Source organism: Aethalodelphis obliquidens, unplaced genomic scaffold (assembly GCF_003676395.1).
Source record: "Aethalodelphis obliquidens isolate GAN/ISIS:26980383/991018 unplaced genomic scaffold, ASM367639v1 scaffold35, whole genome shotgun sequence".
Taxonomy (NCBI): domain Eukaryota; kingdom Metazoa; phylum Chordata; class Mammalia; order Artiodactyla; family Delphinidae; genus Aethalodelphis; species Aethalodelphis obliquidens.
Window position 1 is genome coordinate 4,664,495 of NW_020837979.1, and position 26,744 is coordinate 4,691,238.

General features: G+C 48.3%; 1 protein-coding gene across 6 annotated transcripts in view; it reads right to left on the minus strand.

Annotated features, from left to right (window-relative positions):
- The window catches only part of IL1R1 (interleukin 1 receptor type 1), an 87,182-nt gene that overhangs the window by 25,705 nt on the left and 34,733 nt on the right, over positions 1–26,744 (minus strand). For 5 of the 6 annotated variants that reach the window (XM_027128745.1, XM_027128744.1, XM_027128741.1 and 2 more), the window contains exons 2-3: positions 7,794–7,944; positions 1,761–1,827 (exon numbers count right to left, since the gene is read on the minus strand). In XM_027128745.1, coding sequence (XP_026984546.1) covers positions 1,761–1,821 — 61 coding nt within the window. In that variant the 5' untranslated portion in view covers positions 1,822–1,827; positions 7,794–7,944. Of the gene's footprint in view, positions 1–1,760; positions 1,828–5,125; positions 5,230–7,793; positions 7,945–26,744 lie in introns of all 6 variants that reach the window. The other variant, XM_027128743.1, reaches the window with a different exon arrangement.

Here is a 26,744-nt window from a genome sequence, read left to right on the forward strand (position 1 = left end):
ATCCCTGAAACACGTTCTTCACTTGGCTTTCAGGACATTCGTCTGGTTCTCCTCCTACCTTCAGGCCAGTCTCTCACTGGTTCTTGGATGAATGGCAGCCTGATCGCCCATCCCTGGAGGGCTGCAGGGGTCACTCCTTGAAGTTCTGTTCTTTTCTAACCACACTCACTCCCCAGGTAGACCCATCTAGTCTCAGGGTTCTAATAGCAGCTGCTTGCCAAGGTCTCCAATTTTATACTTCCAACCCCTGGCTCCAGCCTGCTTAGTCAACATCCCTACTTAGACATCTAACGGACAGCCAACTTTAACATGTTCAGTCTGAACACGTGACCTTCCCCCCTCCCATCAACGGCAACTCCACTTTACACGCGCTTGGGCTGAAACCCTTAGTCATCCTTGATTCTTCTATGTTTCTCACACCCACATCCAATCTGTCTGCAAATCCTGCTGGCTCTGTCCTCAAAGTATATCCAGACTCTGACGACTCACTTCTCCTTGTCACCCTTGAATAAGTTACCATCATAGCTTGCCTGGATCGCCGTAACGGCCTCCTAACTGGCCTCTCTGTTTCTCCCTTTGCCTCCCTAGGATCTGTTCACAGTAATAAGAACCAGAATGAGCCTTTAAAATATGGAAACTCCCTGGCGGTCCAGTGGTTAGGACTGCACACTTTCACTGCCGAGGGCCCGGGTTCGATCCTTGGTCGGGGAACTAAGATCCCACAAGCCGCACGGCATGGCCAAAAAAAACAGAAAGGAAAGTTAGATCACCTCTCTGGTTTTAAACAGGGAACCTACACAGTCTTCCCACCTCAGAGTACAAGCCAAGATCCTTAGAGAGGTCTACAAGGTTCTCTCTACACAGTCAGACCTCCACCGCCCCCCATTCCCTGAATGACCTCACCCTGTACCACATCCCTCACCATTCCCTCTGCTCCAGCCACAGCAGATTTCAGCCCCTGGAACATGCCAGTACTCCCGGCCTCAGGGCCTTGGCACGTGCTGCCTAGAATGTTTCCCCACCCCCAACCTGATCTCTATATAGCTCCCTCCTCCCGCTCCATCAGGTTCAACTCAAAAGTCAACTTCTCAGTGAGGCCTTTTCTGGCCACACTATCAAAAAATCCCCAATGTGAATACTTTACTTTTCTGCTTCTTTTCCTCTCCACACTTATCGCCATGTGACACAATATATCTTTACTTATGTAATGTACTGTCTCTCTCCCCCACTGGAATGTAAACCCCAGGCAGATATTTCTGTCTGGATTACTCACCACTGTAGCCCCAGCAGCTAGTGCCTGGCGCACGGCAGGAGCTAAATACGTTCGCAGCGGGAGAGGGAGAGGGGAAGAGAAAGAATGAATGAATGGAGAAAACACAGAACTGCCAGCTGTGGTTCATAAAGACTGCGTTTAACACCTCTTCTGAATGAAAGCCAGGATCTCCCGTATTACACTCTTCAAGCAGCAACCAAGTGGGAAGAGGCCTGGACTAGACACTGGTGACGTGGACTATAGCTTTTGCTCTGAAACGAGCTGCATGACCTTGGGCTCTTAACCTCACTGGGCTTCAGTTTCCCGATGTGTATAAACGAGAGAATGAAAAGTAAAGATCTTGAAAGGACATCCAGCAATACAGTTCTGTGACTTGGGCATCCACAGACACACGTAAGAAAAATGACTCTGTTCAGCAAGGTACTTCATGTATTCTAAATAACAGATTTTCTTAGCAGACAGGAACACAAGGAAATGCTTAACTCACCAGCCTCCAGAGAAGAAGTCAGTAGAGCTATGAAACAAACAAGCCTGAATAATACTTTCATATTCTCCTGGAGAAACAGAGGAATGAAAGAAAAATTTTAAATGTTACTATTCCCCCAAACATCTCTAAAACTACACACACGGACTCCCCCCCTGGTCCCACCCTTACCCGCAAGTCACACTGATGGGTTAGTCTCCCTACATCACTTAATGTGATCATGCTTCTGGACGCAAACTGGGGAAAAGGGGAATGAAGATTTTTAACAGAACTGGGGACGAACTCACACAACTTAAGATTAACAAAACTTCCATCAACTGTCCCAACGTTCATTTCCATTTAAATTTCCCCCAAATCTAATCTATGCTACACCCAAAATAGACTACCCACTAGACCCTAAACCATCTTGCCTCTACTTACATGGATGTGTTCCCCAACTGGAATGTACCCACTGCCAGGACCCACTTGCAAAGTCTCCCCATACTTCTAGATCCTGCGAAAGCTCACACCTTCGCTTTATAAGGTAAGACACTAAACCGTTTGTACGAAATGGTAGAGCTGCATGGAAATGCACCAGAAAGACTACAAGAAATAATAACAGTATATCAAAATTGGGTTGCTTCTTGTGGTTGGTTGGTTTGCCCCTTCTCTGGGGCTTTTTATCTAAAATTTCTATAATAAGCATGTATTCATCTTATCACAAAGAAAACCAAAAATATAAACAAAACCTCCACAGCTCCTCCGAGTGGTCTAGAAGCCACACTAACATAGGAGCAGCTACAACAGGTATTGATCAGCCATAGGGCTACATAGTAAACTGAGGTCCTGGTAACCTAGCATTTCAATTCCCTAACACTCTGTCCATGTACTTGGCAGGGGGCGTAATCAGATGAGGCATTTGGCTGGTGCTGGAAGGAAAGCACGCCTGTGGCTTTATCCATAAAATATCCCTAAAATCATATCAATTGAAAAAGGAAAAAAGCACTCCATTTTGCCTACCTTTCTAAACTTCTCAGGCCCAAATTAAGTTAATGTTCAGTACGGCCCCCTTTACCTTTTTGAACGTTCCCGTTCAGTGCTCCTGAAGGGGGACCTTACAACTACATGCAATAAATTCCAATCTCGTGCTTCCAGTGAACTTATGCACAAGTCTATTCAACAACCTATGAATTCCTAGTATTCCACAGGCCTCAAACCAAACTCATTCTCTGCACCAGCCATGCTCCCCACCTTAGTGACGGGGACAGCACTGCCACACTCCCACCCACCCAACGAGCGACCCAGGCTCAGTGACCCTGACACCCGCCATCCCCAGAGCTGTTCTCACCAGCCCTGAACAGTCCGGCTCCGGAGATCACCAGACCAGCCCGGTTCACTCATACCCACTGCTGATGCCTCTTTAGCTCAACAATCACCGGCTCCTTCCTGGATTAATTATGCCAACTAGCTCCTTATCAGTCTCTCTGCCTATGGACTTACTGCTTCTATTCAATCCAGGGATCTCACAAACTCATAGTTACCAAGTGATCGGTTCAAAGCGCCTTCACCGGCTCCCCAGTGCACCCCAAACAGTCCGCACCCCTCAGCAAAGCACACGGGTCCTCTGTGCTGAGGCCCTGACTGCTCAACCCTCCACCTTCCTCTCCCCATGCCCAGTTCATACGTCAGCCTTCACCTTGCCCAGTTCTCCAACCTCAGAGCCCTTGCCTTTGCTATTCCCTCCACCCTTCACCTGGTGGTGAAGGTACCTCCCCACCCAGCAGGTCTCAGCCGGGGTCACCCTCCTCCCACCAGCTCCAGGGAGCCCCCAGAACCCTTGCCTGGCCAGACCGTCTCTCTCTGGGCCCCTGCGGCAACCTGTGTTAATGCCTTCGCACTTTTCACTGCAGTTACCCTAGGACAGGGAGCCTCATGTGGGCAAGAACCATGACCCGCCTATCACTGCACTCACAGCTTCCAGAACTGTGCTGGGAACTCAGAAGCCCTTGATAAGTGCTCACAGAATGAGTGAAAAAATGAACTAAAGAAACAGCTATCCCCTCGACCCGACCTCAGGGGCAATGTCCAGGGCAGACCGCATAATTTCATGCTTCAAAAAAACGCTGTCCTTTTCATTTTACCTATGAAATGAAATTTGCCTATATTCTTTTCTGTAGCCGTAAGTTAATTGCAAACAAAATATTTTAACTAAGACATCACAAACCCAGATTCTAATAACATGCAATCATTTGAATATTAGCTGGAAAATGTTCTACTTAAGAAGTGGTATTAAAAGGTATAAAAAAAAGGGGCAGTGTGTTTTTTAAATACAGGCATACCTCGTTTTATTGCGCTTCGCTTCACTGCACTTTGCAGATACTGTGTTTTTTAGCAAATGGAAGACTTGTGGCGCCCCTGCATTGAGCAGGTCCAGCGGCACCATTTTTCCAACAGCGCCCACTCGCTTCATGTCTCTGGGTCACATTTTGGTAATTCTCAAAATATTTCAAACTTTTTCGTTACTCTCATGTTTACGTTATTCTGTGATGAGGGATCTTTGATGTTACGGCTGTAATGTGTTTTGGGGGCACCACGAACCACATCCATATGAGACAGCAAACTTAACTGATAAATAGTGTGTGTGTTCTGACTGCTCCACCATCTGGCTGTACCCCCAGCTCTCTCCTTGGGCCTCCCTAGTCCCTGAGACACAACACTATTGAAATCAGGCCAACTAACAACCCTACAATGGCCTCTAAGTGTCCAGGCAAAAGGAAGAGCCAATCAGTGTGGCAAATTTCAGTGTCGTCTTACTTTGAGATTGCCGTGGCCACCTCAACCTTCAACAACCACCACCCTGAGCAGTCAGCAGCCACCGACATCCAGGCCAGACCCTCCACCAGCACAAAGATGATGACTCGCTGAAGGCTCAGATGACCGTGAGCATTTTTTAGCAATGAAGTATTTTTTAGTGAAGGTATGTACATTGCTTTCTTGGACATAACGTTATTACTCATTTAACACACCGCAGTATAGTGTAAACATAACTTTTATATGCACTGGGAAACAAAAATTTCGTGTGACTCACTTTATTGCAATATAAGCTTTACTGTGGTGGTCTAGAACCAAACCCACAGTATCTCCAAGGTGTGCCTGCAAATGCAGGGAAAAAGAAGACAATCTAAGCGTGAGAGACACCCCCATCCGCATTCTCCTCAGTTTACCCCCAGCATGAGTGCAGTGATCCCTATACCTGATTCAAGCCTTAAAACCTACCTCAGAGCCACGAGACAACATTCCTTAAGTATCCTGTAATTCTGACGTTTTACTCACGTAAATTAGCCTTCTCCCAAATTAGTCTAGGTTAAGAGTATTATTATCATATTTACCTTGAACCTGTATTCAGATTATTAAATAAGATGGGAGGCTTTGACGTCTTGCAGTCTGGCTTATTAACTATTTCTGTAACCCTGAGGAGGTGTGTTTTAAATTTCTATGATAGAAGGAAGTAAATAAAGGGTTAAAACATTTCCCGATTACCTGTTCCAGGCCAATCCATTACTCACATTAGTTTATTAAAGACACCACAAAATCAACTGAACTCTGCCAGGTGTTCGTTCATTTAGTCACAAGCTCTGGCTTGTTCGATGAGTGGGCGGGGGAGAAGACAAGGAAGGTGCCAGGTTGAATTCATACAGAGTGTGTCTGGAGATGTAATTCCAAATTAATTGTGGGCCAACAACGTTTAAGAATTGCAAGTCCAAGGACGGTGCGACCTTGGACACAATTCCTCCTGAGCCTCGGTTTCCTCGTCTGCACAGTTGGCAATGGGCTGGGTGACTATAGACCCCTTCCTATCTAATAGTCCATAGAATGCAGGAGCCCGGCCCCAGGGGTCCAGGTTTTACTTCGCCTGCCCTGGAACTGCTCTGGGAAAAAAGCAGGGGGGGTGAGAGAAGCCCCTTCCCCTCAGCAAGGGGACCTTCTGAATCCCTGTCAGTCTCCAGGATCCTAGGGCAAGGGGTTTGGCTCCAGGCCATGGGATGGGGGTTAAGAGTCCCATGAGTGCGGACAGTGTAGAGGAAGCAGGTAAAGACGTACCATCCAAGGCCAAACTAAACAAAAAATTGAACAAAACCCCCCGTATGTCCCAAAACAATACAAAATTCCAAGGGTGAAGCCAAACCTGACTAGCCTTCACCCTGCTAGTCCTTGAAAGGCTGGGCAAATCAGAAAATCCCTCAACGACATTTGTGTTCTGCTGTATACCAACATATACAGCCTGTATAGCAGGCTGTATATGCTAGTGCCAGGGACAAAAATAATTTTTAAAATTCAAAATAAATAAAGTGAAATGTAAAACAAGAACCCGCTCTTCAAGACGGTCACAATTCAGCCGTCAGCCACACGTGATCACGCAATACATCCCACATAGCCATCAATGGCACACTGGATAAAAGTTCAGCCTCTGTGTCGCAGTTCCCCCTTTGGACAAAATGGGGATGATGATAACAGTATTTGTCCTTGAAGGCTGTGATTAAGTGAGTTGTCACACGTGAAGGGTTTAGAACATTGGCAAATGGTCACACTCTGAATTAGTTATCGTAAGTCACCCCACGCTCTGAGGAGAGATGTAAGTTTTGGTAAAATGTTCTCAGGTATCCATTCATTTCTTTATTCATTTGCTGCCAAACCAACAACTGTATGTTGAAGATCTACTACATGCCTGTGTGTACACTTGGTCCTGGGAACAAAACTAGGAACAATGACCCAGGGGCTCGAGGAGCTCCCCAGCCAGCAGGGAGAGTGGACATGTCTGCAGAGTTACACCACAATGCGGGACTGACTGTCCATGGGGAGAGAGATGCCCCAGGTAGGAGGGAAGACAGGGCCTAACGCGCCCTGCAGGAGGGCTTCTGGACCAGGTGAGCCTCACGGTGGGGAGAGCATGGGGGAGATTCATCATGTTCCGGAGCATAAGTCAAAGGTGAGGCGCCGGGAATTCCCTGGCGGTCCAGTGGTTGAGACTCTGCGCTTCCACTGCAGGGAGCGCAGGTTCGATCCCTGGTCGGGGAACCAAGATCTCACGTGCTGGGTGCGGCCAAAAAAAAAAAGTGAGGTGCCGAGAGGCAAAGCTGGAGAGATGGAAAGTGCCCAGGACACGAAGAGCCTTGCTGAGCAGCTGGGACTGCCATTTGTAGGTGGCAAGACAATCACGTAATGGTTTTAAGCCACAGAGTGGTACGCAATCCGATTTTCATCTTTTAAGGAAATGTTGGCACTCATGTGGAATATAAACGGGAGACGTGTCTGGGGAAGGGCTGTAGATGAGCAGGGATGCAGGCGTGAGCAGCCAGCAGTGACAGACAGACGGAAGGGGGCATATCTGAGTCCCACTCAGAGGCAAGCCAGAGAAGGGGTCTGGGACCCACAGGCCCTGATTCCCTCAGGTGGGACCAGCAAGGGCAGGGCAGGTGAGGAGGGAAGGTTCCGGCACCCACACAGCCGAGGAGATGCCTGGGGGTGTCGCCCACGGCACCACCGGCCTGGGTCTCCTGAGACCATGTAACAGAAATCAAGAATTCGATTGTGAGGTGGAAATTCAGTGACGTGGGCATGGAACCCGGGACGATCTGGAATTGAGGCAGCTCAGACCTGCACTGGGAGCCACCGTCACATGGTCACAGCTGAAGCTGAGGGGGAGGCAACCCTGAGAAACCGGGTGAGCAGTGCTTTTTTTTTTTTTTTTTTTTGTACGCGGGCCTCTCACTGCTGTGGCCTCTCCCGCTGCGGAGCACAGGCTCCGGGCGCGCAGGCGCAGCGGCCCTGGCTCACGGGCCCAGCCGCTCCGCGGCATGTGGGATCTTCCCGGACCGGGGCACGAACCCGCGTCCCCTGCATCGGCAGGCGGACTCTCAACCACTGCGCCACCAGAGAAGCCCAGCAGTGCTTCTTAATGGCTTCACAGACCCCTTCAGAAGTCAGAGATGTCCCAAAGAAAAATGTACCGCCAAAACCAAACTATTTTGTATACAATGGGAAATAGTCCAGAACTACCTGAAACAGGGTGGAGGACTTCAGCTGTTGACGAGAAGAGGCCGGCGGGCCCCTGGGGTGAATCAGCCCAGTAACTGTGGAGGAGGCCTTGTCTCGTAGGAAGTGACCTGCTCCCTAGGAAGGAGTCACCATCTTCAGGGGGCGCATCTACCTGGGGAAGGAAATGCACACACAGGCATGAGCTGGAACAAGGAACGTCAAGTCCCCGACCACCACACGGATCTCACGGGGTCCAACGAAACAAAACAGGCTTACAAAGGTGAGTCACCTGTTTAAAGAGCACGTGTTCCACAGTCCTTTGAGAAAATCAAGTCAGGGGTGAAGAATACGGAGGCTGACAACCCCTAGTTTTGTTTTGTTTTAAATTTTTATTGGCGTAAAGTTGCTTTACAATGTTGTGTTAGTTTCTGCTGTACAGCAAAGTACATCAGCTCTACGTAAACATATATCGCCTCTTTTGCATTTCCTTTCCATGTAGGTCAGCATAGAGCACTGAGTAGAGCTCCCTGTGCTATCCAGTAGGCTCTCATTAGTTATCTATTTTATACGTAGTATCTATAGCATCTATATGACAACCTCTAGTTCGTTTTGATTAAACGCACACACCTGGCACTTTGCTGCACACAGGGATGAGTCAAACCACCTCTTAACGCACCTGGCCACTTAACGCACCTGGAGAATAATGCTCAGGGAAACACACCAGATGCCAGGAAAACCTTCCAGGCCCTGTTTAGTAACAGTCATCCCCTCAGAATCTTCACTCTTCCTTTGCACCAAGCATATTAACACACTGGCATTCCAAATTACATAACTTAAGATAACTTCTAAAAAGCTGAGCTGGGAATGCCCTACTGTGACATCCTCTAGAAGTTTCACCATTCATTCCCTGGTTTTGCAGCTTCCTTTTAGTGTTTTGGAGTGTCATATTTTTTTCTCAGGTCTGAATCATTTCCTTAGGCCTCTGAGAAGCTTATAAGGCCTTTTAATGCCCAGTGGATAAAACAGCCTAATTCAACGCCAAACATTCTTCTTAGACTAAATGTGCTAATTGCCACCCTTGTTATTCACTTTGGACTTAAGAGAAAGTACAGGGCGTCCCATCAAGGTGTCAGAGCTCGCCATCATGAATCATAACAGGACACAAGATCAAAGACAAGCCTCCCAGATATTCCCGTCTGCAGGCCCAGCAAAGGGCCCTCCCCACCTCCAGCCGTGTGGCCCAGAATGACCGCAGCTGATGGCAGTCCCGTGGACGACGTCTGGGAGAAATTAACAGACTGGGGGAGGGGTGGATGGGCAAGCGGACCAGATTTGTTTGGAAGGTCCAGGAAACCTTCTGCAGGGAAGGACACCCCACAGCCCTCTAACCACTTTCCTGCCTCGATGCAGTGATGCCTATGCCACGTATGAAGTTTCCCAGACTTGCTAACATCCTCTCCATAGCAGCTTCCAGCTGATGTGCAGGGGTGCAGCAGTGCACTGAGGTACCCCGCTGCCCGACCCAGGGCCGTCGTGGGGGGCCTGGGTCAACAGGCCTCGGCTACTCACCCCACCTCCAGCAGCCTGGCCCGCTCACGACAGTGCACCGTGGAGTGGAAACACAAGGCGCGACTTTCTACGACGCTCGCTGCAAAAGCGAGCCCTTGGGAGCTCCCCAAGCCCAGCTCCCATTGCCTTTTGGTGATACCGTTTGGAAACTAGTACATCACAGCATGCCTATGTGGTACATGGAACATACATAGAAAGCTAGTGGCTTATTAAAGACAAAGTGAAAGTACAAATGTGAGGCATAGAGCCATTTCCTCCTAGACCCAGAATGAGAAACTTCAACGTGAGCTCATTTATAAGAACAGAGATTAAGCATCAGAATTTACAGTGAGTGTATTGGCCCCAACCAAAACCCCCCTTCCGGGAAGGACTGACTTTATCCATAGCGCCTTCCTGTCACTGCAAGAAGTTCCACACCCAGTGCAGACAAAGGAAAAGAGACATGGGGGTGGGGTGCTGTCCTAAGAACCCGAGGGATTTCCACAAGTCCCAGAGCCCCCGTGAAGGGCGGGGCAGGGCATGTGCTCCCAGTTTGTGGCCACAGAGCATCTAGTAAGGCCTTCCTATTCTTGAGGAATTTCCTTCTTGTTTCTGAGGAATTTCCTTCGTGTTTCTGAGGAATTCCCCCTCTCTGTGACTCTTGCCTTCCAGGACAGAAGCCACGCAGAGGACTGAGGTGGCGCACAGCAGATGCACCCCAATGCATGAAGACACACTGTTGCGTGGGCCCAGGGTCCGGGCTGCACCGTCCCCCACAGGGTCTACAGGGGGCAGTGCCCAGTGGGGCTTGAGCAGTTTCTATCTACAGTAACCTCCAAGCCTGACTCCCCGGCCTGCCCCCAGCTCCATCCCGTACTGTGAGGGCCCTGAGTGTGCATACAGGCAGACATCCTCCCGTCTGGCCCTGGCCACTCTGCAGACCAGGGAGGCCCTCAGGCAGTGGAGTCCCCAGTGGACAACCCAGGAAAGGGGGTTGCACACGCCCTGGAATCCAAGTCCAGGTTATCTGGGCAGGGAATTCCAGGGCTCTTGGGCCCCTGGACCATCCTCTTGGCCCTACAGACTCCTAGCCATGCCGAGGCCAGCAGCCGGCTCTGAGAAACAGAACAGAACCCTCCAAAGTACAGGGCCTGGGTGGGATCTCTCCTGCCAGGTCTAAGGGAAGTTTCTGGAGAAACCCAAGGAGAGACATGACAACACTAGGGGCCCCATCCTCTTCCAGGGACCTTAAGTAGCAGAGCCCCGCCTCCTAAATATAAAAGGAAATCCTAACGGTACTTTCCACGTTTCCACCTCACGCCTACTCACTCTCCACACTGAGCGCCGCGTAAAGACACGGACGGCATTATTTCCTACAACTTCTCATCCCAAACATTAATCAACGTGGCCTCCGTGTATATCGGACATCATGGGAAACTATTCAGAGAATGACGTTCCAACTGATTCACCTATAACTAAGAAGGCACAGTGGATGAGCCCCTGGGGAAAGCAAGGGCTGTAAGGCAGGTCCTTCAGCTCGTGAAATGGCACCACCCACGTGTTCTATTGAAAATCAGTGGAAACGTGCACAGGGAATGGATGACGGTATTAAAATGAAGTTCGTAATTATGATGTTCACCTGTTACAAGCATTCAACCAGCTATAAAACGGTCGATGTTATTCAGACCAAAAATGTCACTTTTCGGAACTTATAAAGCCAGGGAACTACACGATGGTGGGAAATACTTTAGAATTCTGTGCTTACACAAGTCCTTGTTTTTTTAAACTAGAGCCACGAATACCCGCCCAGAGAAGCTGCAGACGGCCAGGGATCTCAGAGCCCATCTTCCAGAGGTAAGGATTCTCCCTGAAGCTTTTCTAGGGGGAGCTATCATTTTTATATTAGAGGATGCAGGGCTATGTCATGAAGAGGAAAGAAAGGTCTCCAAGAGATAAAACATGAGGCAAAGAACTCTCTCTTAAGGTGATACTGTGGAGTGCTGGGTTGAGCGTCTACTCTTCGCTTCCCAAGAGGAGCATTTTGGAGGTAAGCTCGGCAAGGCACTATCTTACGGAAGCACCACGGTCATCTCCATTCCGTCCCAACCACGAGAAACAGAAGCACTGGGGTCCCACAGACTCACACCCACCAGCCCAGACACACAGAGCAGCCCAGCCCCGAGGATGGACGGGGCCCCAGGACGGCTCCATACGGGGAAGGAGAACGTGAACGTGACCACCTGATGGTCGCCACGGTGTGCCCCCCAACATGACATGATGACTGTTCCCATTCTGCAGAGATGAAAAACACACAGACATCCTAAACCCTGACTATGTGGTCGGCATGGCTGTCACGGATCTTCCCCCGAGAAAAAGCTTTCCACGACTCTGAGCATACAAAACCACTCCCACCACAGAGGGAAAAGGAACACTTATCCTCTCAGAAAATCCAAAAAACCCTGAAATGTTGGTGATTTTCCTCTTGGGGGACAGATCCAAAGCCTAGCTCACAGAACTATTTGACTTATTTACCCAAACGGGGCAAGGAAAGTTGCTTTTTTTTTTTTCATCATAAGGGTATCACGTACAGGACATGAAGATAAAGTAAAAACAGCCACAGAGGTTTCCGATGTTGCTAGGAAATCTAAGTTATTCAGCTCTTACACGGCTCAAAGCCACCAGATTGGTGGTGTCACGTGGGTTTTAAGGGCAAAGGGGAAAATGAGGCAGAGAGGGAGTGATTACCATCACAAGAGGGCTACAGACAGGAGTGGGCTTGACCGCTAGGCTGGAGTTTGACAAGGTCTCCACTTTGCCTTCCTTGGGCTCCTGGACAAGAGAAACCAGACCCGGTGATGGGAGTGACTCTGGTCTCCATCCCTGGTGCCCTTTTAAGCGCACTGCCTTGCCCCTTCCAGAATCTCATCCTGAAGCACGGCCCCAGTGCAGACACTTGCCAAAGGCTCTGAACTGAGTCCGGCCACACAGGACTTGCAAAAAGTCAACTGTGAGCGACAGAATGCCCCGAGCACTGCCTTCTCGTCGGCTGAGAAGTCCCACTTCTCAGAGTGGCGACTACAGGTGAGTCTCAGAGGACCAGACAGTCTCTACAAGAATCTCCCAGTGTTTTCACTCTTGTGGGGTTTTCTTAATTGAAGTAAAGCATGCGTATGATGAAACACACAAATCTTAAGTGTACAGTTCCAGAAACTGTGCCAACTGTATATACCAGGAGCACCTCCACTGGGATATAGACTGTTTCCATCCCTCCTAAAGTTCCCGGGTATCTCTGAGCACTCACCCCACCCCCCCACCCTGCTGCATGCGGCCCTCACCAGTCTGATTTCTATCACCTCCTCTGCGACCCTCTGACGGTTCACGCGCATGCCCCCACTGGCCAGCTCACACCTGCTACTGTGAGTGCCCTGCTATTTCAGGGTGCACACCTGCATTGGCGTTTTCATCGCTTACCACCTAGTGATGCAGTGAAAGCAGTGGTTCTCCATGGGGCCAGCATTTCCCCTGAGGGAGCACATTTTGCAAACTGTGGGGAAGGGGACCCTTTGGGTAGCCATTTAGTGGCGGAGACAATGGACGCTACACACCGGGAACGGCCCTACCCAGCGAAGACCTGTCCCTCATTCTCCTTGGCTTCCAGGGTCCTGCAGACATTCGTGGCGACAGCAGCATCGTTTACCGCTTTGGGAGCCTAGCACCCCACTCCACGCTCCACTTAGATAATATATATTTTGTTGGCACAGTTGCATCCCCCTGAATTTTCCGGGGGATGCAACCACTGTGATAACAGAGGGAGGACTGGCCTTTGACCTCCACTTAGACCTTGATCAGGAGTCAGACCTCATCATGGGCAGCGCCCCATATCCTCACGCTCGGTCTGCATAAAGCACCGCTGACCCCACAAGTCCTGGTGGGGCTCTGCCCAAGCATTCGCACACCAGAACACACCATTTTAACCCAAATTACTTTACTTCTTTACATCTACTATTCTATTGATTATTTGGAAGTTATGTTGTAGGTAAGTTTTATTGTATCATTTTGGAATTGTAAAAGGGTATTTACCATATTCGCATTCAGAGGGGGTGCTGGGTTTCGAATGAGGTGACAAGCACTGGTCTAGAGTGACAGCATCCGGTATTTGTTTCTCTTTCTGACTTACTTCACTCTGTACGACAGACTCTAGGTCCATCCCCTACAAATAACTCAATTTCGTTTCTTTTTATGGCTGAGTAATATTCCATCGTATATATGTGCCACATCTTCTTTATCCATTCGTCTGTCGATGGACACTTAGGTATGCTAGCACATATATATGGAATCTAAGGGAAAAAAAAGGTCATGAAGAACCTAGGGGTAAGATGGGAATAAAGACGCAGACATAGGGAATGGACTTGAGGATATGGAGAGGGAGAAGGGGAAGCTGAGACGAAGTGAGAGAGTGGCATGGACACATATACACTACCAAACATAAAATAGCTAGCTAGTGGGAAGGAGCCGCATAGCACAGGGAGATCAGCTTGGTGCTTTGTGACCGCCTGGAGGGGTGGGAGGGAGGGAGACGCAAGAGGGAAGAGATATGGGAACATATGTATATGTATAACTGATTCACTTTGTTATAAAGCAGAAACGAACACACCATTGTAAAGCAACTATACTCCAATAAAGATGTTAAATATATATATATAAAAAAATAAAGCGACAGCAGCTACCTCTGAATTTGACTCTTGGTCAGGAGCCATCGGCTGTATTTTCAGGGATCCATGCGTTCTCTGGTTCGGGAAGCCAGAGGCGCAGAGCCCGGCATGCCAAGATGCTCCTCCACCCCCATCCACGGCACCCTGAGTCCCGCTGAAATGCACCAAACTGCACTTTTAGCGGGGGTCGCTCAAGAGATGCCCTGAAACTCGCTCTTTGTACCTCTTAAACGGGGACCTTCAGGAGAGAGTTCCCTCTTCTCTCTACCAGGAATGCTTCTGCATCCCCTGAGGACTTCCTTTTCATCTCGAAGACACGTGCAGCTGTTCTCTGCCAGGTGTCCCCTCTCCCACTGCCTGCAGGAAAGTGTGTTGTTGCTGTCGGCCTTGGCTACTCGCTAGAACCACCCTGGGGGCTTTAGAAACACCAGGGCCCGGGCGCACCCCGAGATGCTCGTTAGTTTGCTCTGCCGTCGGTCCGGCAGCAGTGGGAGGGCCCCGGGGGGTGCAGAGGAGCCAGCAGGGACGGGCACTGTGCTTTCCTCCGCCCCTGCAGCCCCGCTTGGGTCACCTTACAAGATACACAACTACTATGTATAAAACAGTTAAACAACAAGGAGAGGGAACAATATTCAGTATCTTGTAATAACCCATAATGGGAAATACTATGAAAAAGAATATATATGAATAACGGAATCACTTTGCTATACACCTGACTTATTGTAAGTCAACTCCAATAAAAACAAGCACATAGGTCATCAAGCTTTACCTTTTATACATTTCTAGACTCCTCTTTGTCTCCATTCTTGTTTTACTTTCTTCCCACTGTTAACTCATAGCATCTTACAAATCCTTTCCAGAACAGGTAGGAATGAAAAACTTGTCTCTGTTACTCTGCCGCACGCATAAAAAAGGGGCCAGCGCCGAATCCAAAGGTACGCCGGCGACCCGCGGCCTCGAGGAACCCAGCCCCTTCCCACACTTAGGGCGATCACTCTACAAGCTCCCGCGCGCCACGGCCAGGAGGCTGCAGCAGCGCTGCCTGGGGCCCCGGCAGGCAATGGGGCGGGTGGGTGCAGAGAGGGAGCAAAGCTGCTGACAGTGCAGATCCTGTCGGCCCACCTGACAACCTCCAAGGGAGGAAGACGCAAGCAAGTTTGACAGCAGCAAATGGGGAGCATCACGGGGCAGAGCCCCTGATGATTTCTGTCCTTCAAAGCGACAAGTGCACACTGAGTCCATCATGTACCACAATAATAATAACCTCTGCGCTCCCCTACCCGCTATGCTATGGTAGCTTCACTGCAATTGTCCAGCTTCGCCACTTGGATCAATGACATGTTCTCTCCACAACCTCTCTACCTACGTCCAGGTGGACACACCTCCCACCGATGCATCCCAGTCACAGGCTCTCCATCTGTCCTGGTCCAAGGCCATGGCTGAGCCAGAGTATATCAACCGACGTCCTGCCTGAGGGCAGTCCGTTTCCCCACACTTTGTCCAAGGGGGCAAAGTTCCAAGAACCTCATTATGCAGAGAGACCTCCAATGTCCTGTGACTTCACCCAGAGGACTCCCATCCATTAGAGGACAGGAATTTGCATCTACCTTGTTCACTGCTCTATCCTCAGTACATGGAACAGTCCCCGGCACACAGTAGACCTCCAATAAACATTTGTTAAGTGAATCTAAAATTAAATAGTGTTTCAGCAACAGTGAAGGAATTACTCAAGATGCTGCGTGTTTCAGAGCCATAAAAGAAAGCCCACAAAGGGCCCCGCAGAGCCTATTAGAAACAGGGAGGGTTTTTCCGGCCTCTGCCAAGTTCACGTGAGAATTCAGGTCAATCCTTCCTGGAACCTCAGGGAGGCCCCCTGAGGACATTCAGGTGCGCGAGATGCTCCACACACAGCAGAATGGCACCCAGCCAAATAAGACACAATAAATCAGGGCTCCCACACAACGGCCACACCCCTTCTCCATCAAATCCCATCCCAAAGGCCCCACGTTTTTGTCTAGCACAAAACTTAAGGTAGGATACGAATACAGAATATTAAATGAAATACTAACTAGGATATACTAGATAAGAAACTGAAAGGAGTCCAGAGAGAAAAAGATGCCTGTAGCTGCATAGCAGACTGGGTGGGGAAATGGTAGCCGCCTTCCCCAGCACCACCCGTAGTTCTCCTCATTTTCTTAACGGTCCCAGAGTCCCATTTTGCACATCCACCTTCCAGAAGCCCTGGAAGGTAGGACCACTGGGAACGATCACGCCATAAAGTAGAAGCCATAGGGTGTGGAGTCCAGAGGCCTCTGTCTCCTTCCGGATGCCAGCCCTCCAACAAGTTAACCACCCCGTTTAAGCTTCTGCTTCCTCCGCCGGAGCATGAGGGTGATAACTGCATGTCTCTCACAAGACTGCTGGGAGGATAGAAGAGCAGAAAGTGGAAAGGGGCTTCGAGGAGGCTCCCAAACCCGGAGGCTCCTAGCAGAGAGCGGACCTGCAGGCCCCCGATGTGCTGGTTTCTGCTTCAGGCAGAGCAGCCAAGCCCCCTGGGGGCTGCAGTCGGGCGTCCCCCCAGTTCTATCCTCCGGGTCAGGCGAGGCCACACTGGATTCCCAGCCACTGGCTAGATGTGAGCTCAGAAATGGGATCTCCCTATTCACCAGTTAGACCCCAGTTCTATCTGTTTCCACATCTGTCTTTTAAGTAAATCTAAAAGAACTGGACAGTGCGTGACCACACTGAGTGGATGTGACCCCCAGGCGTGCAAGAAGAAAGTGGTGCGGTTTAGAAGCTTCTGGAGTCCCGCAGGTCCCGACTGGAATCGTCATTCTGTGGCGCTATATTCGCTCCAAGCCCCGGGTTCTTCCTATTTAAAAAGTGGAGCGTTGACACCTAGAATTCAGGTTTGTGTCAGGAACTTTATACACGTATATACACATATAATAGTTCCAGACACATGCAGATGTGCAAATGTACCTAAACACACACAAAGACATCTAATGTAACTACTTTTTCATTAAATAAATGTGAAATATTAAAACAAATAATTACTAACCTAATTTTAAACCTTCTATTTGGGGCACCTTATAAATAATATATATGGATAAAATGGACAACGTGCTAAACTAGGTAGTGTCAAATAACTACTCCATGCCATGCTACTTTCAGGATTGGTCCGTATCTTTTTAAAGCTCCCTTCCTATGTAATAATGTACCTTTTCAAACTTGTCTTTACATTAGAAACTTACTTAGGGTGTTGGTAACACAAATCAAATACAAAATACTTTCAAATAAAAAGATGTGAAGTCAAAAAAAAGTGTAAAGGGCCTTATAAACTGTAAAGTGCCGGACGTGCCTGTTGTGAATGAGTGTCTTCCTGGTGTCCGTAGCTACACCACCCAGCATCATCCTTCATCTGAAGGGGCCACAAGGCACCCTTCCCCACTGTGTTTAGGGAATTCATACCTTATCTTCTCGAGAAGACAACACTTTTGAGCCTAAACCCCAAAGAGGGCCACTCCCAAATCAGTTGAATTTGGCCGGATTAAAACGCCTGGATGCAATTTACAGACACACCCTAGAACAACCCTCCAGAAAGATTGCCAAGTTCCCCAAAGACAGATTTGAACAACTTTTACTCCCGCTTCACACAGGAATAAAAACAAACCCCCCACCAAAAAAAATAAAAATAAACCCACAAATCAAACTACCATCACCTTCTTACACAACAAACTGACAACCAAGAGTAACAGAAAGGACGCTTTCTGCGCGCTGCACAGGGAAAGGGGACTCCGCGAAGGTGCCAAGGCCACAGTCGCTCCCCCCGCCCCCCCCCCCCAACCCCCCCCCCCCGAATTCCGTGCCCGCGCCCCAGCGTCCTCCTACCTGGGCGCCCCGCGGGCGGCGAGCGGGGAGGCCGGCCGGGCGGGGGCACCCTGGGAGCCGGGCGAGAATCACATCCCCGCGCTCCGGGCCGGGCTGTGCGCCCCAACCGGCTCCGCCCTCGCGCCCGGGAAGCGCGGGCGCGGCTCTGGCTCCGGCTCGGGCTCCGCGGGGGCGGACGGCTCCCACCCCGCCCCACTCGGGAGACGGGAAGACCGCCAGCCCCTTCCGGTGCCCCTGGCGTCCCCGCGAGGGGCCCCGGACGGCTGTTGCGCGCTCCCCCCGGACTGAGATGGAGCGACTCACCGAGACCTCGCCAGTCGGTTGCCCCCCTCCACGGCGGGGTCCCTGGGCACGACTTCCAACGGAGCTGCCGACCCGCCGGGCTCCCAGGCTCCAGCGACACTCACACTTCTGTCCCCGAGCCTGACCGGCGGCCAGCCTCCGGAGCTTTGTGAACTTGGTCGAGTCGGAACTTCTGCGAACCTCCGTTTCCTCTTCTGCGAAAGGGATTTTAACAGCACGCACCTCGTGCAGCGGTTGGGGCTATTAAAGGATTTAATGCTGTAAACCTGGGCCAGGCGCGGAGTTGATACTACACGAATCACCTGCTACTTTTATTGTTACAGTTAAGCGCCTGAATGGGCAAGCAGCAGTGCAAGTGGTACAGTCTTGATACCAGACTTATTGGCCAGACCTCGTGTGCTTTTAAGCTGAAAACCTACTTACCCCACCGGTTCGTTTTGAACTCAGAGGAATGCAGTGAATGGGTCACACCTAGACCTCTGGGGGGTGGGGGGAGGGGAGGATGCTGGGGTCCTGGCAGCGCGCGCTTGGCTCCAAGCGGCCCTTCCCCTTCCAGTCCGTACCTCCAGCAAGTGACTGGACCCCAGCTTGTTTTGAGAACCACCTAGGCCATCCTTCCAGGAGACACTGAGTAAATGATGATTGTTTCCTTTCTAATAGAACACACCACCCCTTCCTGTATCCCTTCCAGGCTGGGCAGGCACTCCTTTCCCTAACCCATCCCTTGATATCCAAGAAACTCAAGAATTGAGATAACCTGGGCCTCAGCTGCCCCAGATAATTCTGCGATGGAAAAAAGCATAAACGATACAGCAGCAACAGCGCCTCTGCCCTAATGCTGCCTTGCGACCTCGAATGACATTTTCTCACTTTTTATTTTAGCTGGTTCTAGAACATGTATGGTTCCTTTTTCTCAGAGGAACTGGTTCACATCTGGGGCTGGTGACATAGTATTATGAGAACTCATCACATGTCCCATCTCTTAGTTTATTCCTGTTTAGGTGGCCGTTCTCTAAACCTGGCCCACATGTTAGAATCACCGAGGGCATCTGGACCTCCCAACGCTCAGATCAGTCCCTTCAGAAACTCTGCAGCTGAGGCCCAAACCTCAGGGTTTTTAAACCTCCCAGATGATTCCAACGCGCACGCAGGATTGTGAACAAGTGTGCGTCCAAGCTCCTACAGTGATGCCCTCCCTCTGTATCCTCCACCTGAAAATACTTCAGTGAGTGTGTCCGAGTGGCAATGAATGAAACTAACACAGTTCGACACCGCAAAACTATCTCACAAGCGATAAACTGTCTTACTATTTATACAATGAAGATTTCTGAATAGTTCACAAGTAGAAAGAAAAATTGATTTGTGCAATAATGTAGAAGTAAAAAATTATACTTTCCTTTTATTTTTCTTTTATGTTCTCGATGCTTCCCACCTACCCCTACCCCAGCTGTTCCACTAGACACCGGGGCCCCTAAACCCAGGTGGGACCCTCAAACACCCCCCCGTTATAGGGATGGGATCTGAAGACCTGACCTTCCCACCTATAGCCACTGCTCTACTGGGACCATGAATTCATCTCCTCCCTCACAAAGCGATGATGACCACCTTCCCTGGATTCTCCTCCCTCTGTTTCCTCTCCTAGGTAACAGGTGTGTCCACCTGCCTCACTCCACCCTGGGTTGGAGGGTCTTCACGGGGTGGAGACTGTCACCCTACATCACTCTCTGCTCTGGTCTCAGCACCGCACAAGTGCTCTGGGTGCGGGTGTGTGCTTCAGTTCAGAGACCACTTCATGAACATGAGGACAGGTGTGTTCGACAAAACCGTACGAGGAACAGAAATAACACCCAGAGCCTCGGGACCCCTCCTGGAGTGTGTGTCCCTCACTACCCTCCCACCTCTGAAACTTATCTTTTGGGAGACCTGACCGTGTGCCACCCCGGGCCCCCTTCCTTAAGAGAGACCATATCCCTGAGGATTTTCAGCCTCTCCCCGACCTGTCAAGCTGCTCAGATCACATGACCCTCCTTGGAGGAATAGCTAATATGCACACGAAATAGCACCCCACTGACCAGTACAGCATGCTCTGGTGATCTGAAACACAAGGCATTCCCCACGGCCTATGAGGCATGACGCTTTGAAGGACTGTCCATTATAAACATTCCCACTAGCTTTGGCAGCTTTAAAGAGGGAGCATTTGTGTGATTGTTTCCTTGAATCCCCAAAGCCAAAGTGCTGGAGAACTCTGAGCCTTGAGTTTATATCATAAACCATCGAGTTCAGAAGGAGGTACGGTCATGTCAAGAATGAAAGGTATTTTTCCCACCCAAAGAAGCAGAGTTAACCAGCAGGTGAGAAGGAAAGCAGAGGGGAGACACCTGGTGTTTACTGACCCTGGAAGGTCACTGAGAGGGGGTCCAGCACCCCCATTCTCCACCACCGCCAAACAAGAGACACCTTAGCCTCCTCCCAAGAGAAGAGACTGAGGGGACCCTGGAAGAGAGAGGCATCCCTGGGCTCCCCTTGGCGTAGCCCTGGACACCGCCCATGTCATGGCAAAGTCCGGGGTCCAGCATGGCCTGTTCCGAGGGGCAGCCCGACAGCGGAACTGCCCGAACCTGGGGCCAGGCTGCCTCACTAAGTCCAGTGTATCCTCGAATGTTCAGAGTCCCAGACCCTCCAAGGGGGCTTCAGACGGACTGAGATGAGCCGTTGCAGTTGGGGACCAGTAGGGCAAGCAGGATCTCAGCTGAGGGCTATAAGTCCAGAGGACTGGCCAGCAGGCAGAAGCCGTATCCAGATGCCAGGACAAGCCTCAAGCAGTCCATACCTCCATCTCCACCACCCCTGAAGAGCCCCAGTTACTGTCCAGAGAAAAAAAAGCCACTTGAAGAGGGAAAATTCTGAATAGATTGTGCTGTTTCCCCAAAGAGACGGATCCTTGACCCAGCAGAGACTAAACAACTCTGCATTGGCAAGATTTTCTTCTGGCCTCAGATGGAAATGAGGATTCATGAGCTAAGTTGACTTCAGTTGTGGGAAATTTTTTTTTCAATTACATTTGCGCCTCTGTGACTCTGGCTACGCCTATCTTTTTGTTATTTATGGAACTGCCAGTAACTGCTCACAGAACCACAGCTTTCCCTGAGATAGATTTAAAAACCACTGTCCTAGATGGACTTCCTTCTATGGCCTAGTTTTTTGCTCCTTTCACACATTTTCCATCCACTGAGCTCCAAATAATCACTTTTTAAACCTATGTCTCTTTCCATGTAATACTTCGCAGTTTTAATCGTTCTCTATGCAGTCTTGTGTGGGCTTCTGTGATCATCTTTCTGCCCAAGTTCCTCTGATTTTGTAAGACCTCTACCAATCAGACAGCCACGTGTGAACTAGAGAGGAGAGCTGGGGAGAAAGTATAAACTATCATAAGACTTCCACGGACAATAAACTATTTCTTAACCTCTTTTATGAAGAAGAAAAGATAGACATTGCCCTGCCAAGCCTTAGTTCCAACTACAGCTCTCATCTTGTTCAATGAAGGCAAATGACCACAGAGGCTCCTTGTACCCGGTTTTTCCCATGTTAACACAGAAAGTGCACAGCAAGTTCCAGAGGCCGATAGACTTAGTAACTTCCAAGAACTGTTAGTAACCTAACAGAACCAGACTGGCAGGCCTTTTCTTTTCTACCAGCTGTCTTTGATTTGATGATTGCTTCAAAACAGAACACTGAAGGCACCAATGACCAAATCATCCATCCCCATCCAAAAGGCAGCCATCACCAGCTTCCCACGTCATCCAAGCAGGGCCAATTGAAACCTTTGTGCTTAGTCAGGTGCAAGCTATGTAACAAAAGTACTGCTTTCCTTAAACACAGTTTTAAATCTAACAGTCTTTCCTGGTAATTCTACGTGGTTCCACCACCACTGGTGCTCCGCAAATTTCTATAATTCATCCTTAAATTTTGTCACTTTCCCTCTTCCCCAAGCACCTTCCAAAATCCAGATTTTCATGTTGCAGCCTCTCAACTCTTTGATACTTCCTGAATATAACTGCCAATTTCATTTCTCGAAGTGGTTCCCTTTTAATAGGATCACTATAGTACATTAAAGATGGCTGCAAATTCTTCACTCCTCTAATTAAGGGGCGAAGTCAGAGTCCCTCCCCTTGACTCTGGCCCCCCCCGAACCAGTGACTTAACCAATGCCAACCAATAGGATAAGGTGGAATTGCAATTTCTGAGGCAAGATCATCAAACACCTTTCAGCTTCTCTCTGGGACTCTTGGAGCACTCACTCCTGGTGCCCAAAGCTACCTGGTAAGAAGTATGACTCTCCTGAGACGGCCACACTATTAGAAACACTAAGCTTCATAAAGGCCACATGGACGCACCCCAGTCCACAGCCCCAGCTGACAGCCAGAACCCACCCCAGCCATGGGAGCGCCATCTTGGATGTTAAGCCAGTCACCCTAGTCAGCTGCTCTCTGACTGCATCCACAGGAAAGGCCCCAAAGGAGAACCACCCAGCTGAGTCCCATCAACCCACAGAACCGTGAGAGATAATAACACGCTGTTGTTTAAGTCACTGAGTTTGTAGCACAATGACAGACAGGCAAAGCAATGACCACACTCAGGAATGTGTTATGATTCTCCATGGCCCATCCTGCACCATGTAGAGTCAGCCCAGCATGCAAAGTCTCTATGAATTAAAATGATGCCTATCTCCCTTCTCCAGCATCACCTCTGAACACTACCCAGTTACAGGGTTCCTTAAGATGATGACCGTCTCACCAGCAAATAAAGGAAAAATGAGAGTTATGAGATAGTCAGATAGGTTTAGCTTTACATATACCATCTTGGGTAAAAGAGGTAACCATGTACTTTGCAAATGCTAACTGCAAGAATGATTTAGTTTCTAGCATTGTCCTTTAATGGTTTTCCAAGAAATAGTGTGACCCGTGGGAAGTAAGCCTCTGCCAGCAAAGGTACTTGCGAGAGTGAGAGCAGGCCACGACTTCTGACAGTAGAAGCAGAAAGAAAATCTGGGCAGACTCAGGAGCGCCAGAGCTGTTGAACCATTTCTCTAATATCCAAAGATTGTATTAACACTCGCCTATTCATTGCTCTTGTCTTTCCTCAGAACAAACAATTTGGCAATAACCCGGCAGCTGGTGGGCTACTCCAATAATAATCACTGTTCCCCTGAGGCAGGAGGAGAGCTGTGTCCAAGGGGTGGGGGAGGAGGCCCTGGTACCACTGATTCCTTCTTTGCCTCTTGCATCCTTACTAGTAAGTCACTGAATTGAGAGCCTTGATGGTGGATGCTGAGCTATCCCAACTCTGGGATGGTTAGACCCGCTGATGAGCTCAGCCTATGGTCAAGAACATAGCTGGTATTGTCCTCAGAGGAGGCCAATGTCACTGAGCCTTGAGTCTTTCTGAGAGTGACAGTAGTAGAAGCCTAAGATCCCAATCTCCCAATAACGGCATAAAAGATTCAGGATCCAGACCTGGTACCAGTTCTGGGCAGGAGACACAGAAGATCCCTTGAGTGTGACTTCTGCATGGGCTCTCAGGACTAAAGATTCCCTCTCATATTCCTCTAGATCTGTGCTATCCAATACGTGTAGCCTCTAGAAACATGAAGCTGTTTTAATAGTTAAAAATTGAATAACATTAAAAATCCAGTTGCCCAGATGTACTAGCCACATTTCAGGAGCTCAGTAGCCTCACATCATTAGTGGCTGCCATATTGAACAGCACAGTCATAGAACGTTCCCATCTCTGCAAAATATTCCATTGGACATTGCTGCTCTAAAGCCTAGACAATTCAAGGCCTCTGGAATAGGGGCTCCTTCTCTGGCCAGCTGGTTTTCATCCAAAATAGACAATCTGCTCATTTTAAATCTATACCTGAGCAAGAAACCTCTTCATACGTCCGTCTTTCCTCTCAATCAGCCAGGTCATCATTTAGACTGCCTTTCATGGCTCAGCTCAACCCTACCTCTTCACACCTTCCCTCTATATTTCATGTTCTCAGTTTGTATACTGTTATAACTACTTGACATTCATCATTATAATGCTTTGCCCATAATCATTTCCAATCTATATTTTTTTATTTCTCTAGTAAATATAAGTATTTATAGTAAATATAAGATTTTATATTTACTAGAGAAATAAAAAATACAAAACCATGTATTTTTTGGGGGAGGAAGGGAATCCCTCCACCCCCTGTCCCAAAACACTCACATCAACCATAGCAATACCCTGAATGTCAGAAGTAGTCAACAGACCAGCTAAGGAGGAGGGTGTAGAGTTTTTACAGCAAGTATCACTCCATACTTCTACTGCGCCGCAATGAATTCTAGCAGAGGCAACACTGTAGTCCCTAGTCACAGGATCATAAAATCAGCAGCAGAACATAAAAAGGCCAAAGATTTTAAATGCAAGTATGCTAGTAAACGAAATTGAAAAGTCTTACCACACTCTATATTTTTGTCATTCCTTTCTGTTATTCTCTAAGAAATAATAATCACTTACAGTGCTTTCCTGTTGCTTTGACATATTAACCATGTGTTTATCAAGTAACTTGGTGTTGCCCAACTCAACCTGGCCATGGGAATAATGACACAGAGAAACAGTCTGAGAGAAGGTGCCCACCTAGAACCCAGGCTTTCCTAAGAGCAGGAAGAAGGGGTCCCAGGGCATCCTGTTTTGAATGCAGAGGAAAGTCCTAAGTTTCCTGGGATGAGAGTTTTCTTTCCCCATGCTGTTTCATGAAAAGGAAAGTATCTCGGGAATGAACTGGTGATGGCTGGAAAAGGATTAAGTGCTTTTTCCGCTTTCCCTGCTCCATGTATAGAAGAAGTGAACTACGTACCTGAAAGACCCGGGAAAAGCCAGTGATTTGGGAAAGATCTTGAAAAAGTCTCTGCAGAGAGAGCGGCATAAGCCAGGGAGGGCAGGGAGCAGGGACAGAAGACAAGAGCAGTGCCTTGCCCACCATGGGCTCAAGGGAAGGACAGCCTCCCACGGCTACCACCTCACATGCTGGTCTTGTAAGTCTTCTATTTTATCTCAAAGTTTTCATACTGTTGATCCTACTGTAGAGGGTATTGCTTTTAAATGCCAATCCTGGATCTTCAACGCTAGTGTATGGAAATACAACTGATATTTGTACATCGATCTTGTGGCCCACAGAACTCGCTTATTAGTTCTAGTAGATTTTAAAATAGATTCCATAGGCTTTTCTATATAGACCACCATGGTATCTGCAAATATAGTTTTACTTCTTCTTTTCCAGTCTGGATGCCTTTTGTTTCTTTTACTTGACCTTTTACATCCTTTAGTACAATGTTGAATAGAAATGAGGAAAGTGGATATTCTTGCTTTGTTCCTGATCTTAGGGGAAAGCTTTCAGTATTCTACCATCAGATATGATGTTAACTACAGATCTTCCATAGATGCCCTTCATCAGGCTGAGGAAGTATACTTGTACTCCTCATTTTTGGATTATTTTTATCAGGAATAGACATTGGGTTTTGTTAAATGATTTCTATGCATCTGTTGAGATGATAAATGGTTTTTCTATTTTAGTTTTATTAATATGGTGAATTACATTTCTTGATCTTCCAATACTAAGCCAACCTTGCATTCCTGGGATAAAGCCTGCTTGGCCATGGTGTATTAGCCTTTTTATACATTGTTGGATTAGATTTTATTTTGTTTAAAACTTTTATATCTGTGTTCATGAGGAATATTGATCTATAGCTCTCTTTTCTTGTGCTGGTATATTTTTTAAGGTGTTTTTATTTTTTAACATCTTTATTGGAGTATAATTGCTTTACAATGTTGTGTTAGTTTCTGCTGTATAACAAAGTGAATCAGATATACATATACATATATCTGCATATCCCCTCCCTCTTGCGTCTCCCTCCCACCCTCCCTATCCCACCCCTCTAGGCGGGCACAAAGCACCGAGCTGATCTCCCTGTGCGATGCGGCTGCTTCCCACTAGCTATCTATTTTACATTTGGTAGTGTATATATGTCCAAGTCACTCTCTCACTTCGGTTTTTATTCCAAAGTAATACTAGCTTCTTAGAGTTGGGACGAACTTGTGAGTTGGGAAATATTTACTCCCCTTCAATTTTTTGGAAGAGTTTATGCAGAACTGATATTATTTCTTCCTAACGTGTTTGGTAGAATTTACCAGGGAAATTATTTAAACCTCAAGTTTTCTATGTGGAAAGATTTCTAACTGCAAATTCAATTTCTTTAATAGATAGAGGGCTATTCAAGTTATCTCCGGCTTCTTGAGTGAGGTTGGTAGTTTGTGTCAAAGAATTTGTCCATTTCATCTAAGTGTCAATATTTTTTGCATAATTTTGTTCCTAGTATTTTATTATCATTTTAATATTTTTACTGTAGTGCAGTGATATCACCTAATTTCTGCTATTGATATTTCTGTCTTCTATCTTTTATTCTTAATCATTCTGGCTAGAGCTTTATCAGTT